At 32.6% G+C, this 17,959-nt stretch overlaps 1 protein-coding gene across 2 annotated transcripts; it reads right to left on the bottom strand.

The window, feature by feature from the left end:
* Window position 1: 1 nt before the first annotated feature.
* On the bottom strand, window positions 2–4,983 carry LOC141671029 (phosphomevalonate kinase, peroxisomal). 2 transcript variants are annotated; one of them, XM_074477101.1, is made up of 10 exons: window positions 4,819–4,983; window positions 4,561–4,727; window positions 3,491–3,588; window positions 3,100–3,209; window positions 2,975–3,027; window positions 2,261–2,641; window positions 1,695–1,799; window positions 1,201–1,428; window positions 718–840; window positions 2–533 (listed from the first exon to the last, which is right to left on the bottom strand). In XM_074477101.1, the coding sequence occupies exons 2-10, from the start codon at window positions 4,663–4,665 to the stop codon at window positions 264–266; spliced, it is 1,473 nt and encodes a 490-aa protein (XP_074333202.1). In that variant the 5' UTR covers window positions 4,666–4,727; window positions 4,819–4,983; the 3' UTR covers window positions 2–263. The 2 variants fall into 2 exon arrangements, with proteins under 2 accessions (XP_074333202.1, XP_074333201.1); XM_074477100.1 differs by having other exon boundaries at window positions 4,577–4,727; window positions 4,819–4,981.
* Window positions 4,984–17,959: the final 12,976 nt, after the last annotated feature.

Below are 17,959 nucleotides of genomic sequence, written 5' to 3' on the forward strand. Positions count from 1 at the left end.
ATAAACAACTCTAGACAAATTCCTGAATTCTGCACTTGATTCTTATACAACAATAATCGCATTACAAAAATAAAAAAAGTTTCAGGCCTCTAGAATACAGCTTGTTCGAGAAAGAATACAATGACTTGATCTGATATTTGTTGTAATGCAAATGTACTTTACAGCTTCCACAGCTGGAAAGACTTCATGACAACAATTTTGAATGACTAGATATGTCAACTTCAGAATCAATTTATGCAAAATACGGGAATAGAAATATAAGCTCATTCAACATGAATTGCTGATAAGGCAGATGTAATCTCCCTAGCACGAGGGTCATTAATTTCTAAGATAACTCCTCGAGGATCTTCCCTCACTAGCATGGCCAAAACATTGTGTGAACTCCATGCTTTCGTGAGATTGGTGCTACTCGCTTTCCCTAAGGTGACAGCAAATACAGCATCAAATCCACCTGCACCAGGAACTCCCGCCAACAGGACTCCCTCAGTGTTCATTGTAGCATCCAACAGCTGCGTTTGCGATACAGGTTCTATCTGGAATTTGTGTATAGAAAACAAAATATTCAAAACAGGAACATGTAGAAAAATAAGTGCGCTCGCGTGTCTTTATGCACGTGTATATTATACATGTACGCACTTGGTGCCTTATGCATGCCTAGAAAAGTAGAGACAGACAGACGGGCATAAAAAAAAATAACCAAAAGAAGAGAGAACCTACTGGAATGCCTGCAGCCTCTCCCATTAATCGCATGTGATTCCTGATCTCAAGCATAGAACCCCTAGATTCTAATAATGCTTTTACAATTTCTACTTGTCTTGGTTCAGTTGCATGTTCCATCCACTGCTCAAGCAATCAGAGTTAAGAATATCAACTTAACATTGACAAGACAGTCTTTTCAGGATGTGTATTTACTCTGTAAAATATGTGAGCCAGAAAATATGCATCAAACAGAATATTAAGATCCTACGCAATACTTGTTACATGTACCATCCAACCAATAAGATAAAAAATTTACATATTCAGTAGACAAATATGACATGTTCAGTAAGAAAATATGAATCAGATAATATCATAATATGCATCAAACAAAACATGAAGATCCTAGGTAATATACTTGTTACATACACCAAAGCCTACCAACAAGGCCTTACATACAGTAGACATACATGAAACACAAATGCCTCTGCTTGTAAGAGTTACCTCTTCAGACTTGCGAATACTGCAGTTGTTTATTACACATTGATATGCATCTGCATGTTCAGCTGCTGATTTACTTAAAAGATTCAGTTGTTTTTCAAGAGCTGAGTTTGCATTAGACAACTTTGACCAGGTATCTCCAGACCTTTCAGGATCAGACTTCAGCCATTTCTTGACAGCACCAACCATTGATGGCGTGGATGATCCACCAGTTCCCGGCTCACCAAGTAACTAAGAAATGCATAATTACAATAATTCAATATTAAGAAATAGTTCATGCAGTGATATAAGGTTATCATACAGGATTTCTTAGTGTACTAATGATTTGACATGTTAAAAGGGGCCAAGCTTAAAAATATTGTACAATTTACCATTCTCATACAACTGCGTTAGGAGTTTTATCAGTTCCTAGTTACAATCCGATTATTAAACTAGCATGACTTCAATGCAATATATGCATCTAAAGATGTGCCAGACAATAAAATCAATGTACTTACCAGTGTCATCATTGGAGGTAACGAGAATTTAGTCCTCTCATGATCCCACTGGCCTTTTAAGACTTCACTAATAACTTCATCCAATGGCTTGCCTTCATATGCAACCTGCAACTCTTTAACAGAGAGACACACAGGTAAATATCATATACGGAATATTCTCATAGAAAAAAATTTGGAATTGCATGTATTACTCATTATTATGGATAGTTCCTTTTAAATCATAATAAACAAAAAATAAGATGATTCATAGAAACATAAACAAGGCCAACAAGCGGTACATTGTTACATGTAGTCTTCAAATAATTTTTTTTATGAAATGGGCCTTAATCAACCGAAGGAATGCTGGCAGCCACATCAATATAAAAGACCGCTAATTTTTGTTCTCCAGTATTTACTGAATACCATGGAAGCAAGAAACAACATATCAGGATTTTGGCCTAATTTACAAAGTGAAAGCAAATCTTAATGCATTACACATTTCCTTGAAATTATAATCTGATGGCACAGAAGATTTTTGTACTCGAGTATGCACAGGGATATATATACTGAGAGACAGGGAGAGAGACCTGTGCTGAAGAAAGAACTTCAGGTGAGAAGCGAACATAACGTTGACTTCCGTAAACTGCTGAACTAATATCAAATCCGCTTCCCACTTTTCCTTGTGCAATGCAATGAGCAGTTTGAGATATTGCATGCACAACATCAAGATCTGCAGTTCCCGTATTATCTTGATCATCACTTAACGGGGAAAGGTTGACAACACCAAGGTAATTAAGTAATGCAGCAACCACAGCAGTCGTCATGGCCGCAGATGATCCCAATCCAGTTTTTGCAACTTCAGGCTTGGATGTTTCTCCATTTGACTCCTCCGCGTTGAGAGTAATTGAAGTGAAGGGTGGAAGGCTAGCTAAGGATTCTGGGGACAAAGGGAGGCCAAGGGCTTCAATCTAAGAATAAGGTACAAAACAACAGTACCATGAGTTCATAACTATAACTATATTAAACTTATCACAATATAATTATATACAAATTTTAGAAGCTTTATAATAAATGCATAAGGATTACTTTAGATTGTAATTATTCATAATCCCTCATACTACTAAATAATGCAACATTTTAACAGTAATATAAAGGAAAGGAAACAAAAACTAGGCGCTAGTGTCAAGTGCCCCTGAAATTACCTAGAACTATTTCAACTATCTGTTAATAGAAGGATTGCATTATATTTCAATGGCATTACTTTAGAAAAGTGGAAGGAGTTGGTGTAAGAAAATATATACCTGCTTCCGGTATGAATAGAAGTCATTGGAACCCAAAATTGTTATATCCAGACCTGCATGATAGCAAAGTCATGAGATTTTACATCGCTTTTATGATGAGAGAAGCAATTATGCGTCAACAATACCTTTTAAAAGTAGTTTGTGCAACACATTCTTCTTATCACTGTCAAAATTCGCATATGCTGCTGCCACAGAATATTGCACAGCATACTCTACAAAGGGGTTCCTCGAGTCACTAAAAATTAATCCAACGATAGTAAAACATTAACCGTTATGAAATATTCAATGATGTGTTAAAGGTCCGTATTCATTTGGTTGTTAGAGAAGTTAACATATGTAAACATAAATACATTACAATGTAGGTAGATCATGATAAATGGGCATAACAGTAGGCAAATTCATTATGACTATTCACTGCTTTCAAGCATTCGCAATTACTAATATAAACACACACAAAAACATCAACATGGTTAACTGGTCGTAAAAGGATACTTGAATACAAATCACTATACTTGCCTCGAAGCAGTACACTGCAGTAGTAGATGTTTTAGTGACAGCTTATATGTAGTTTCCCTTGACATTTGAGGAGAAGTTAACTTTACATCTGTCCACGCCTATAAATAAGAATGACTAGATTGAGATAATTGTAAGATCCAGGTACTGCCAGTACAAAGCAAACACATGAAAAGACATTATATAACAAGAACCCCGGTTTTCTAATTCCTAGCAAGAATAAAGGTCATGCAATTTACCTAAACACCACATTCAGTCTTTCTACTGTGAACCATAACCTCTGCACTCTCGAGTCTATAGAGACAATCATTGTCTAGTCCATCTAATCCATCTTTTTCACTAATTCTGACTAAAAATACAATCTACTTAAATGGCTGCTTTTCGCCCGCAAACAACTAGTCCAATATCTAATCAAATAAGTTCCTCACCTAAATATCATATACAACATGGTAAAACATGTAAACTATATCTCTGTAGTCAACAACATACAATTTTCTCAAAAACACTAAGCTATCAAATATTCAATAAGATCATTATCGAAATAAGAGATCATGATTTACAACTAAGATACAAAATTACTATCACTTCATTTGAGATTATTCATTCAAAATTAGGGACCACGACTTAACCTAACTTACGAAACTATTATCATTTCATTCGAGATTAGGGATCCTGACCTGCAACTAAATTACAAATATATTATCACTTCATCCGAGATCATTCCTTCGAGATTGGGGATCATGACTTATAATAACCAACAAAATCATCATCACTTCTAGATTAGGGATCATGACTTAAACTAAACTACAAAATCATTATCACTTCATTCTAGATTACTGATCATGACTTGACCTAAATTACGAAATTATTATCATTTCATTCGAGATTAGGGATCCTCGCTTGCAACTGAACCACAAAACTATTACCACTTCATCCTAGATTAGGGATCATGACTTAACCTAAACTACAGAATTACTATCATTTCACTCGAGATTAGGGATCACGACTTAAACTAAACTACGAGTCGCAATAAGCAACAAACAAACTAGGCATTAACATAAAAAAACACTAACATCAAAAATCACACACCCAAGCCCAGCTATCAGGTTTAAGCTCATCACACAGAGGCTTAACAATCGCGTAAAATCGAGCATTAGTACTAAGCACAAGTCCAGCATTAGGCCTCTCCAGAATCAAATATCCACCTGTCATCAACACTTTTCCAGGAGCAGATGCAACGCTACATACACACAAACAATTAACAATTAATTTCATCAAAAATCGCAATAATTACAAATAAATACATGAAAATAAAACAATTAAACACTTACACAGCCATTTCTTGATGATTGAGTTAATTTAATTGAAGTTTGTGTGTATAGAATTAATGAAAATGTTTTGAGGGTTCAATTGTATCTATCGTCTGTGTAAGTCAAAAATGAGCATATGTTATGATCTCACTCTCTGACCCTATTGTGGCGTGCGTCACGTGAGTCACTCTAATTACTCCCTGACCACATTAATTTTGTAATCCCGTAAGCACACCCTAATTGGTAATTACTCTCTCTTGTATATGTTATATCCGGTGTTACAGATTTCGGAAATCGGACATATACGGTTGAGGTATCGATTTGCGATTTATTAGACGATTTTTAAAAAATCGGATGATTTATCGACGATTTATCGGCAATCGGTCAAATTTGGTAAATATTTTTAACCAATTTTTGAGCGATTTATCGGCGATTTTTTAAAAATCGACCGATTTCTATAACATAGGTTATATCTCATTGAGCACGAGTAAAGAGATAAAAAATTTGTAAAAAAATAACATTTTTGTAAATATTTTGACCCATATTTTTGAAATTTGACTGGTGGGTCGACCCATATTTCTAAACATACTAATCTATATATTATAAATTGCTGGATAACCCTTTCCTAAGGTTTGGTATCCATATTTTGGTTCGGATATGATTTTTAACTTTAATTTGACCCAGTGGACTATCCATTTTTAGGTTTGGTATCCATATTAAGTTTATAAAAGATCCATGATCCATGTACTTATTATGACCCATTTTAATTATAGAAACTTTGCAATACAATTTTAAATATGAATGTTGTTACTTATGGTAAGTTTTTAACAAATTTGAAATAATGTTTAAATTTTAATAGATCTATTTATAAAAATAATCTCATAAAATATATAACATAAAAATAACATATGTAACGAAAGTAGTTCTTAAATAAATTTATCATAATATGTAGATGCAATACACTTATTATATAGATAATTTAATCTTTTATAATCATATTATTCAATTTGAATTATAAATTTATTTATTTATTTTATTAAATAATTTTTGAGATCCCCGTGTGCGTAGCACGGGCTATAAACTAGTTCCTATACAAATTTGCATAGATCCATGGACTATCCACACCTTAAATGGTATTTAAATTTATTAAAAAATCAATTATCAATATTAAAAAGATCAAATATATTATTAAAATATACTCCCTCTGTCACCCTCATTTCTTTACATTTCTTTTTTAATGTTCGGCACATATTTTAAGGTTTCCATATATACTATAGTTCCATAACTTATTTTTAAGATTTTTTTTCTGAATAAAAGTTAAATGTTTAAAGTTTAATTCAGAAAAATAAAATTTTAAAAATAATTTATGAAACTATACTATATATAAGCCTTAAAATGTGTGTCGAGTAATTGAAAAGAAACGTAAAGAAATGAGGGGCACGGAGGGAGTATTTGTTATTATACCAAATCAATTATCGATCCACAATTCATGCTTATAGTAATTCAAATTCAAAAATCATTACTACTTTCTTTGATAATCATTATCTTCTTCTTCTTTCTTTGTTAGAGGAACATTCAAAAATTTAAATCGCATTTTTTTATTTTTACGGGCAATGTTCATCATCTTCTATATTTTTCTTCTTCATTCTTCATTCCTTATTATATCAGTAACATATATGTGCATACATAATTTTATTATATCATCTTCTAACAAATACTTTTTTATAATGATTAATTTTTATTATCTCTTTCCTCTGTCCATTGATGGTTTATCTCTGGAAATCCGCAATATCTTCTTTATTTTTTTGCACATACATGTTTATGTTCATAATTGTGTGCGATTTGGTTGTTTATTCACGTATTTGATTTGTTTTTATAAGAATACTCATAACTTTGAATTGTATTTTTGCAGATGATTATCAATGGTTGTTTCTGTTTGCAGAAGAGAAGACTATCAATATTTGCTTATGTTCAATTGGTAACCACTTTATTCTTTTAAATGACTCAAAAGTATGAATATGTTTAATCATTTTTTTGATATACTATGGTATCGTATTTTGATACATCTCAATTTCATTAATATTTTTTCGTTAATCTTTTGAAACATCTTGATACATAATTAGGTGATCTTTTTAGTCTTATCATGATTCATTTTTTTTCCAATTTTGTTAGAACTTAAGTTTGTGCACTCCAACTGTTTGATGTTAGTTCTAAAAGATAATATTTTGATTTTGGTGTTGTTTACTTGCATGATGGTATTAAAAAGGAAGATGAGGAAGTGGAATACGATATCTCGGCTCTATTTGATGAGATATAATCCTGCTAAGTTATTTGTGGAGAGAGTGTATATGGAAATTGTCAAGATTTTTATCATATTGTTACGACAAAAATCCAAAAAGTTTTGTAAATGGGAAGCCATGAAAGATGATATTCAGATGGGAAGTTCAGTTAATCCCATGGTTTTAGTTCACATACCAATATATAATATGAAAAAGGTGTATCACTGATTATTAATCCTATATCTTATACTTTCTTATATTTTGTTAACATTTATGTTCTTATATTCTCTATTTTAAATAGGTGTATCAAAAGTCGATTGGAGCAGCATGTGCACTTTCATCATATTATTACGATAAAAACCCGGAAAACTTAACAAATGGGAAACCATGAAAGATGATATTGAGACGGGAAGTTTAGTTTATCCCATTATTTAAGTTCACATACCAATATACAATGAAAAAGAGATATCATTGATTCTTAATTCTATATATTATACTTTCTCATGGTATGGTTTGTTAACATTTAAATTCTTATATTCTTTATTTTGAGCAGGTATACCAATTGTCGATTATACTTTCTCATGTTTTGTTAATATTTATATCATATAATATGCTTTGAATGTTTTTGTATTTTTTAGTTGAGGTTTTTTAAAAGGTAAACATTATAGTTGTAATATCCCGTTATTTTTAAAATTAGATTAATAATAAAATAATAGAATAAAGTATTAAAATATGATAAGGACTAGGATTTAAAATTGAATTAGAATAACGGACCTAAAATTTGGATCAGATTCTAATATGGATAACTTGTAGGTTAAGATATAGGGTTTTGTATCGTTATAAATATATCATATTCGTCTTCCTCGTCTTTTATATCAAAATTCGTAGGGCTTTATTCACATAAATCAACAATCTTGTAAAATTCGTAGAAAATTTATCGTAAGTCGGAATTCAGTGATCCTAGACTTTTCGGAGAGGTTTTTTCGTTCTCCATAACTTTCGTGTTTCGTGTTTTTCAAGATAACGTCGTTTAAAGGGTCAAAAAGGCTATATTCAGATCTGGTCAGGCTTAAGGTAAGTACTTTTTGACTTACTTTTATTTTCGGAAAAGTTTTGATATTCTGATTTTCGAATTTTATATAAGATATAAGAATTCTGTTTCGAACTGTATAAGAAATAAGATACGAGAATCTTTTGAAACCCAGTCTCTACGTTTTCGAACCCGTTCGTAATTTACGCTATAGTTCCGGAACTAGCCTTAGATACCCTTAGTAGGCGCACAAGTGTGCAACTTTAGATACCTATTAAGGGCGCGTAATTATTGAACTTTAGATGCCGACCACTGGCAAAGTGTGGTAAATAAGAATAAGAATAAGAATAAGATGCCGGCTACTAGCAAAGTGTGGTCGTAGATCAAGACTGTGGTGTTTATAATAATTATCGTTTCGTTCTGTTTTACTCTGTTCTGATCTGTTATAAAATATGCTCCGTTCTGTTTTAAATTCTGAATTTTAAAATATAAAACTTTGGGTTGGATTTATTTAAGAAATTATTTTTACAAAATTATTTTTGTTTTGAGAAAAATCGTTTTATTAGAACACCCACTGTTTTGCGGTTAAATAGTTAGTCAATTTGTACTTGCTGGGCTGTATAACTCATTACTTACAATTTCAGGTTTCGTCTAAGAGTTCGAGTTGGATAGCATTGGAGTTCGAGAACTTAGTTTTGGAGTATATTGACCTTTGGACTTCCGTTTTTAGCTGCGCTTTCGAAATAGTACTTTTGTAATAAAATTTTGGATTAATAAGTTGGATTTTGTATTAGTTTTGATTTAGATTTAATAGTCCGGAAGGGCGGGCCAACACTGTCCTTCGGAATGTGTTAGGTATGAGACTAGTACATTCCCTAGGATTCGATCTTGTGGACCATAGTTTGTCCTTTGGTAGATTAGGGGGTAGATGGGGTAGATGTGTCTCGAACTTTAGGATTGCTGTGAATTTGGGGACCAAATTCTTTTTAAGGAGGGTAGTATGTAATATCCCGTAATTTTTAGAATTAGATTAATAATAGAATAATAGAATAAAGTATTAAAATAAGATAAGGACTAGGATTTAAAATTGAATTAGAATAACGGACCTAAAATTTGGATCATATTCTAATATTGATAACTTGTAGGTTAAGATATAGGGTTTTGTATCGTTATAAATAGATCATATTCGTCTTCCTCGTCTTTTATATCAAAATTCGTAGGGCTTTATTCAAATAAATCAGCAATCTTGTAAAATTCGTAGAAAATTAATCATAAGTCGGAATTCAGTGATCCTGGACTTTTCGGAGAGGTTTTTTCGTTCTCCACAACTTTCGTGTTTCGTGTTTTCCAAGATAATGTTTTTAGAGGGTCAAAAAGGCTATATTCAGATCTGGTCAGGCTTTAAGGTAAGTACTTTTTGACTTATTTTCAGAAAAGTTTTGATACTCTGATTTTCGAATTTCGTATAAGATATAAGAATTTTGTTTCGAACTTTATAAGAAATAAGATACGAGAATATTTTGAAACCCAGTCTCTACGTTTTCGAACCCGTTCGTAATTTACGCTATAGTTCCGGAACTAGCCTTAGATACCCTTAGTAGGCGCACAAGTGTGCAACTTTAGATATCTATTAAGGGCGCGTAATTATTGAACTTTAGATGCCGACCACTGGCAAAGTGTGGTAAATAAGAATAAGAATAAGAATAATATGCCGGCTACTAGCAAAGTGTGGTCGTAGATCAAGACTGTGGTGTTTATAATAATTATCGTTTCGTTCTGTTTTACTCTGTTCTGATCTGTTATAAAATATGCTCCGTTCTGTTTTAAATTCTGAATTTTAAAATATAAAACTTTGGGTTGGATTTATTTAAGAAATTATTTTTACAAAATTATTTTTGTTTTGAGAAAAATCGTTTTATTAGAACACCCACTGTTTTTCGGTTAAATAGTTAGTCAATTTGTACTTGTTGGGCTGTATAGCTCATTACTTACAATTTTAGGTTTCGTCTAAAAGTTCGAGTTGGATAGCATTGGAGTTCGAGAACTTAGTTTTGGAGTATATTGACCTTTGGACTTCCGCTTTTAGCTGCGCTTTCGAAATAGTACTTTTGTAATAAAATTTTGGATTAATAAGTTGGATTTTGTATTAGTTTTGATTTAGATTTAATAGTCCGGAAGGGCGGGCTGTTACAATAGTGATTAAGAGTTAAATATCATTTGCCTAAAGATTATAAATATCAATGTTCGGATAAAAGAGTAGACTCATTCTATGTAGCCAAAAAAATTGGTGGATTGAGCTGTAAAGTACAAGAGACTCTTTCTGGGACAGAATCTCAAATACCAAATCAAATTATCGCTTATCAAGTTTAACCCTGTCAGCATGTAAGTTGCATATTATAGTTGTTGCTTTTTAATAAAATATTTTTTCTTATCTTTTAAGTTCCAGATGCAATTGGTGGTCCTGGATTGTTACCTGGTGTCAAATTCTGCAAAGATGTCCATAATGGCGGGTTTGCCAATATGGCAGCAAGAGTCATGTATTTACATGGTTTCGTGACGCCTAATGATTATGAGACAACCCCAACAGAGGTTGTTGATAATTAGGTAAGTGGCAACATTTTGAATCGTAGTGTTGCATAGTGATTTAGTTAATTTCTGAACTGTCATGGCTACATATTCAAGTTGAGTGCTTAAAGACATCTTTAGAGGAATCTAGAGTTAAAAATACAGCAAATGCAAAAGATGTCAATATCAAAATCAGTCTCATCATGGATATGGTTAAGTATCCAGGAAAGCTCCGCTTTCCGCTATTTGAATTGGCTGACATATTCTTTATTTTAGTGATTTGTAAGTGGTGTCTTATTTCTTTTTTTTAATCTCATGGCCAACAATTTATATCTTCAAATACCAGTTGTCGATTATTCCAGGTGAATCCCAGTTGTCGAATCTCTCGCACGTGTGCAACTAATTCAGCTTCCGCTTTTGTGAGTTAAAAAAGAGCTTTTTCTCTATGTCAGTGCACTCCATATTTATTTCTCAGATCAAAAAGTTAGGCAGGTAAATGGGCTCTGCACGAACTATTTTCTTTGTCATTGTTAAAGATTTTTTTATAGCTAACTTTAGTTTTACAACATTAAAACTATCAACATATGGTTCATGGAGCTATGAGGCAGGCTTAGTTCCTTTAGTATCATTTTTTTGCTTCATTAAGAAACTGAATGCACGAGTGTACTAAATTTATTTAATCGACTTTTCTGCTTGCAATAGCAGTGAAATTACTAAATGTACAAAATTGGATTCTTCATGAGATGCCTCGGATAATAACTGACTTTCTGCTTTATTTTTTCTTTCATTTTTTATACTTTACGAATTGGCTACCCGTAGATATTAGGCAATACATTGAGGATCCTAAGAATCCTGTAGTGATTGGCCACGTGTGGTTGGAGGTCTTACTCGGAAGGGAAGCCCTGTATTTGTCAAGGCCGAAGACAGTATCACTTACCAAGTTGACGTTCCAGAGATTAAGGTATGCATATTCCAATCTCATTTTAAGTCTGACAAAAATTCAGATTATAAGTGACCCTCTCAGACTATAGCTTACAATATTATACGGATACCATTTCGAAATTCAATCTCTGCAATGACTAATGTAGAGTATATCATTCCAGTCTCATGTAGTGTACTAAATCGGGATTTTTTTTTGGATAAATGTATTCAAGTAATCCCATAAAATTTTTACTTTATAAAATTTGGTTGCAGTTTTGTGGATCATAGTGTTATTTTAATTTAGTTTGATTGATTTTTTTGAGTGAATACAAAATTTGGCTAAAACTGATCAATCAAGCACTTTACGGCACATTTGGTCACATATCTCAGTTAGTTGCATCTGCAGCACCTTCAAGGTAGCTGAAATTAATTATCCCATTCTAGTGTATTAATCTGTTCTTTCTAATTATTGTCATTCAGATATGCGAGTAATTTTCATGTAGTTTGCAACAAACTATTCATCTCCATTGAAACTGATTGTTCTACAAATTGACACGATCGTCCATTGAAATTTTCAAAAATTAGGACATAACATGATGTATCGTATGAATTCAGGCATGACACATCTCTAAAAGATTTAAATTAGGCCGTAAATTTGTTGATACAGTTTTTCGAGGTCCTGATTACACGCATAGTACAATTTTTTGTTGATAATTTTGGTGATGCCCATACAGAAGAGAACATATTCTCCTATCAGCGTGCATTTATGAAATATTCCGGAGGCAGTGTGCGCTGAGCTGATCTTCACTTCTCCTGGAGGACCAGGTGAGATATCTACAGGGTCCCCATTGTAACACTTATCATTTTTAAATTCATTTATAAATATGCAGTATTGTATATCCTAGTAACAATAATCCCTATTACGAGTGCATGACAACCTAAATTCTTTGTTATTAGGAATATTTTGTGCACTTGATGATAACTTGAACAAAACACTAAGTAGATTTTATATAAGTGAATTTGTAACTTTTAACGGATGATCACTTCAACATCCGTTGAAAGAGTAGCTTATGTATAATAAGACTAGTAGCACATTTCTGCATACTTGAACTAGATGTTGTAGATTGTTCAGGTCATGTTAACTACTAGATTGATATGCAAGATATGATGGTTAATTGTAAATATTAGATGCCTTGTAATCTTGTATAAATGAAATAGAGTTAACTGCCAAGAAGACAGTCTCAACGGATGAGTTACAAAGCTTCAACGGATGATCAACATAAGTCTCGACGGATGATCAATCTAAGTTTCAACGGATGATCAATTTAAGTTCCAATGGATGATCAACCTGAGTTCCAATCGATGTTCAAATTCAAAAGAGCAGTTGGACAGTCACATGCGTTGATTGTATACAAATGGAATGTGGCAGCCTGTTTGAAGGATTTAGAGAACAAAGAAGCATTTCCATTTCCATGCTAAACAGATGATATTCAAAGATGCTGGAAAGAGAAGTGTAGAAGCATGAAGTTAGATTAGATATAGTTTGTCTTATTATCTTGTCTTTTTATCATGTAACTTGGTAATATATAAACCAAGTGTAGCAAGTTGAATAGAATCCAAGTTAGTAAGCAAAAACTAGAGAAATAGAAAAAGCAAAATCTGTAAAGAATTTCTCCGGAGTTCTTGTTGTTCAACTAGTAAGCAGTTGTGTACTATTTGTATCACAGAGTTCTCTACTTAATATATATCTCTGGTGGGAAAGTTCAATCCACCAGAAAGTTTTTAAATACTTGTATTTGATTACTTTGTGATTTGATTTCTTTACTATTCATTACGCACCATTGCTAAATCAAACACAATTATATATTTATAGTAGGACTGCTCTTAAATTCAAAAAGGAGCCAGAATTACATTCAACCCCCCCTTCTGTAATTCTTGTTTAGATTGTTTGGGAATAACATTTGCATCTCATGTTTTCAACGTAGCTTATCTATATACCCTTCAAACGATACATGTTTTAATTTGTGTCACATACCCAAGTTATGAGTTGTATTGTCCTATTACATTCTTAGCTCAAAAACTCAAAATTTTGAATTGCTTTCTCATTTACATGCCTTATAGGCCTTATATTATAAATTATGTTGCACAAACATGACATGTCATGCCAAATAAATAGTATATAGACCATGCAACTCAATATAGAAAGAGTAAAATATAATTTAATACTATTCTAAATCTAGACAAATGTATTTTTGGTAATCAGAGAATGCTTTGGTCCTGATTTGTGCTTTACGTTCAATCTCCGAGGCTGGTATCTGTGGTGTGATCTCAGTAGAGTTTATAATGTTTAAAATCAATCCCCTTTAAGTCACGTTGAGGTGGATGAGATTATTTTTAGGGGTGGCTATGTAAAACTCGACCCACTTGGATTGTAATTTAACTGCGCAATTAGCTAATACCTTGCATATTTTCTCTAAACTGAAGAGAAGATATGTGAACGCTAATTTTCTTCATTTCGTGCGATCAATTGATTGATGACACGGAGTTGTATAATCTAAAGTTGTCCACATCATTTTGAGTGTTTGCCATACTGCAGATCTAACCTATATTATATCTCAGTTGTAAATTTTGTACACTTTATATCACTTTATACTCATTTTTTCTATTTAATATATATTTTTAAACGAATTTTCATATATGTTAAAAATCAGAAATTAGTAATTGGAATTGATTTTTTTGAAATTACAAAACTGCCCTTGTGCATATAAACCCAGGAGCAGCCTCCCCTCGTCTTTTTTTCCTCCCCCGTCTCTCTTCTCTCTCTCCCTCCCCCCTCTCTCTCCCCTCTCTTCCTCACTCATTTCTTAGTGGTTTTCGAATTTGAAACCACTGATATGTTGGATTTTACTTCCACCATAACTCCATGTCTGTGCAAGTGTGTTCTTGGAGATTTCTCGAAACCTCAATTCAGGTTTTTGGTTCAATTTTCTGAATTCTTGAATGGGATTGGTTATTTTGTGATTTAATCTTGATATAAACATAATTATACAGTTACACAGATGAATCAGTGGAGTTTTGGGTGGAAATCCCGAGCTTGGGGCACCATTGAGACTTTGCCGCCACCGGCGGTGATCTCCGGTGAGCCGGTGGTGGGAAATGATGTTTACACTGAGCCCTAAAAATCTATACAAATTAGTATACGCGCTTGCATGTTGAAATTCTTAACCGTTTTGAGATTTTTCGAATTTGATTTATGTGTTTTGATTCGAATTATGTGAAATCGTTATATAACGAGTCGATTATGTGATTATATGTGTTAAACAACGATGCATGTCTCAAACTTTGAATTTTCAGATTTTCGAAATCGAATCATTCGAGTTTGGTCTCGGTTTTTGGATAATCTTGGTTCGTGTTATATACACATATATGGAGTATAACGATTCGATTAATTGGTTGATTGCTTGAGATTCGATGCATGTTGAAGTTAGTTAATATTTAGAATTTATAAAGTTGTATTCTTAAAAATTGGCTTCAACTCAAGGAATTTGGATTAGTATTTGTATAATAATGGGGTATGTGCTTGTTCATAGTGATAATTATATGCCTATATGTTGTGGATAGTTGGTGGTTGATTATAAGTTATATGATGATTGCTAGAAGCTGATTTGCTAAATTTGGTTAAATGGTTAGTATGTTTACGAACGGATCATGTCAAATTTTCGGTAGAACTATAGAGGTTAGTCGCATATGTTATAATGACTATGTTTTAAACTTTTGTATGTTAGTGACGAATAAGAAATGATTGTGTATTGATATGTCTTATAAATAAGAGTTAGGTGACAGGGGTAATATATGATATCTATAAGCGAGTATGTATATGATTATTTGATTTGACCTTATGAGTCAGAATGAGAATAATATGAATATAAGGTATATATGAAAGTATGTAACTATGTGTTATGTGTTCAATGTGGTTAGAACTATATATGAAGGTATGAGTTAAATTAATTAACGCGAATGGGGTAGAAAATTAGACATTCAGAGAAACGTCGATTGTTCATAAGATTCTTAATTAGGATCTATTGTTATATTGTAGATTTGGAAAGCGACGACATTCGAACTCGAAAAGAAAAAGAAGTTCTAGGTGGCAGTAACTTAATCCCTGTGAAAAATAAAAGCTTTTGAGGCAAGTATCTCTTCCCCTTTCTTATAAATGTTAAATGAAAATGAAATGATAGAGAGAATGATTATGATGATACCGTTACTTAATCTTGTTAATAAACCCTATAATTAGCCTAATTCCTTTTAGATCTTTATATACCTTGTTTCATATTGGAATCCTGTTCGTTTTAAAGACCCATATACCCTATACGACTTGATGATTCATTTTTACTCAGTTCTTACCTAAATTGACATAGACCCTTACATGGATATAACATATGCTTTGTTAACACCCTGTTTCGAAATAACTTTATTTTACGTATCTTGTCGATACCTATGTTTACCTTATTCGCTCTCTAGTCTGTGTTTCTTTTCTTACACTTTTTTTTACCCATTTGAATTCCTGAAATGAACCTAAGAATGATTTTCGACTTGAAAGAGTCCAAATGATTTCAAAAGACAATAATATTTAAAATGAAAATGAGTTCTAGAAATACAAAAGCTTTCCAATATAAAGGTTTTCACTGAATATCTAAAGATTGGATGTGTACATAAAAGACTAGCGGGGCTAGTCCAGCTAAGTAAGAGACTAGCGGGGCTAGTCCAATATTAAAGGCCAATCTAGTGCCTTAGGTACTTTATGACCGGAATGGAGGTCAGTACGGGCTGATCACCCGTATTATGCTTAAAGGATGTATAGTACAGTCGAAGTCACAAATTTTATAAAAAATGAAAGTAAAGGTTTTTTATTCGTGCTTTGAGAAGTATTTCGATAACGTACTATGATTTGAATTTTTAAAACAAATAAGTTTGAAGTTTTTCAAAGTTCTGATAGAAACCTACTTGTGAAAGATTGCTCGTTTAGATACTGAATCATTCAGAACCATAACCTTGATCCCTTGAAACCCTATTACAAAGATCTACTTTAATACTGTTAAGTTACTGCCACACTTGATAATTAGAACTGTTTTATTAGTTACTTGCTGAGCCTTTTAGCTCATATTGTTTGTGTTGATCTAATCTTGGCAGTTAAGAAAGAAGATGGCCAGATTTAGGCGCACCGCTCTTAAGAGTGTCCCTAGCGGTCTCTTCTGCACTGTTAGGTTCCAGGTGCCAGATCAGGTAGAAGTTTGGAGTGAGGAATCATTAGTCAACTTTTGGAAATGTATTATCTTGTGTTCAGATACAATTAAGTTATCTGGCAAATTCCAAGTCGGAATTGTAATTTCTAATATTTTAAAATGGATTGTATAATATTTATTATTCTGGTTGGTAGTTGTAATCTTGTCTCATACTTTATCCTGTATCGGTCCTTGTAGCTTTTCGAGGTTATTATATTGATGTTATTGTACTTTAGTTATTTTAAAGGTGTCGAGAGTCCCCATTCCTAACCCCGAGTTTGAGAACGTCACATATATGGCTTCGCATTTTCTTTCACTCACAAAGAATTCGTGTATTTTTTTCTTTCAAGTCGTGAATGAAGCTTGCTTAATTAATTTTTTCTTGTATCTGTCGCTATCAAAACTTGGCTCAAAGCAAATATCTTGTGTTAAATACTTATGACCTAATTCCCTATAAATCTGTATTTTACATTATATATTTTATTTTTTGGATTATGTTTTTGTATGCTTGTAAAGCGTTTTATGTTTAAGGACATTCACTTGGCTTATAGAGAGTAATGAAAAAAGCTTGACGATGAACATGCTACAAACTATTTCTTTCAAGATAACTGTCTAATAATGAAAACTCAACTTCTAGACATAAGACTTGAAAATGTAAAATGTATCTCAAAGTCATGTACCTTTCTTATATCAGTGGTACATGACCTTTCCGGAAAACTCAATTACATAATCAACAATAATGACCATGTTTCAGAAAATGTTACTTAGGTGTTCAATAAGTTTTAGCGACTATAACTACTACATTTTTATGGTACTCAACAATAGAAGTGATCAAATAAATGAAGATAAAATCGACTCTCCATACCAACCTTAGGGATTAGGAAGGTTTATTCATTGATTTCCATGCAAAAATTACAAATATGCATTACAAACTCAGAGATCCTCTTTTACAATATCGGTCATTTTTACTGTAATATCGTAGTCCACGAACATTATGTAAATTATACAGTTTCTTATTTTTATTAGTAAATAAACAAAAGAATTGGATGTGTGTTACATTGTCCTCTCTTCTTGAAAGTAATCAA

The sequence above is a fragment of the Apium graveolens genome, chromosome 7 (assembly GCF_009905375.1).
Source record: "Apium graveolens cultivar Ventura chromosome 7, ASM990537v1, whole genome shotgun sequence".
In the NCBI taxonomy this organism is placed as follows: Eukaryota; Viridiplantae; Streptophyta; class Magnoliopsida; order Apiales; family Apiaceae; genus Apium; species Apium graveolens.

Bases quoted from the DNA above. Each gene is read 5' to 3' on its own strand.
- LOC141671029 (XM_074477100.1), bottom strand. The intron at 3,210-3,490 runs GCAAGTATAGTG...ATTAATTTTTAG, and splicing joins CTGCAGTGTACTGCTTCGAG to TGACTCGAGGAACCCCTTTG. The intron at 3,028-3,099 runs GTATTGTTGACG...GCTATCATGCAG, and splicing joins GCACAAACTACTTTTAAAAG to GTCTGGATATAACAATTTTG.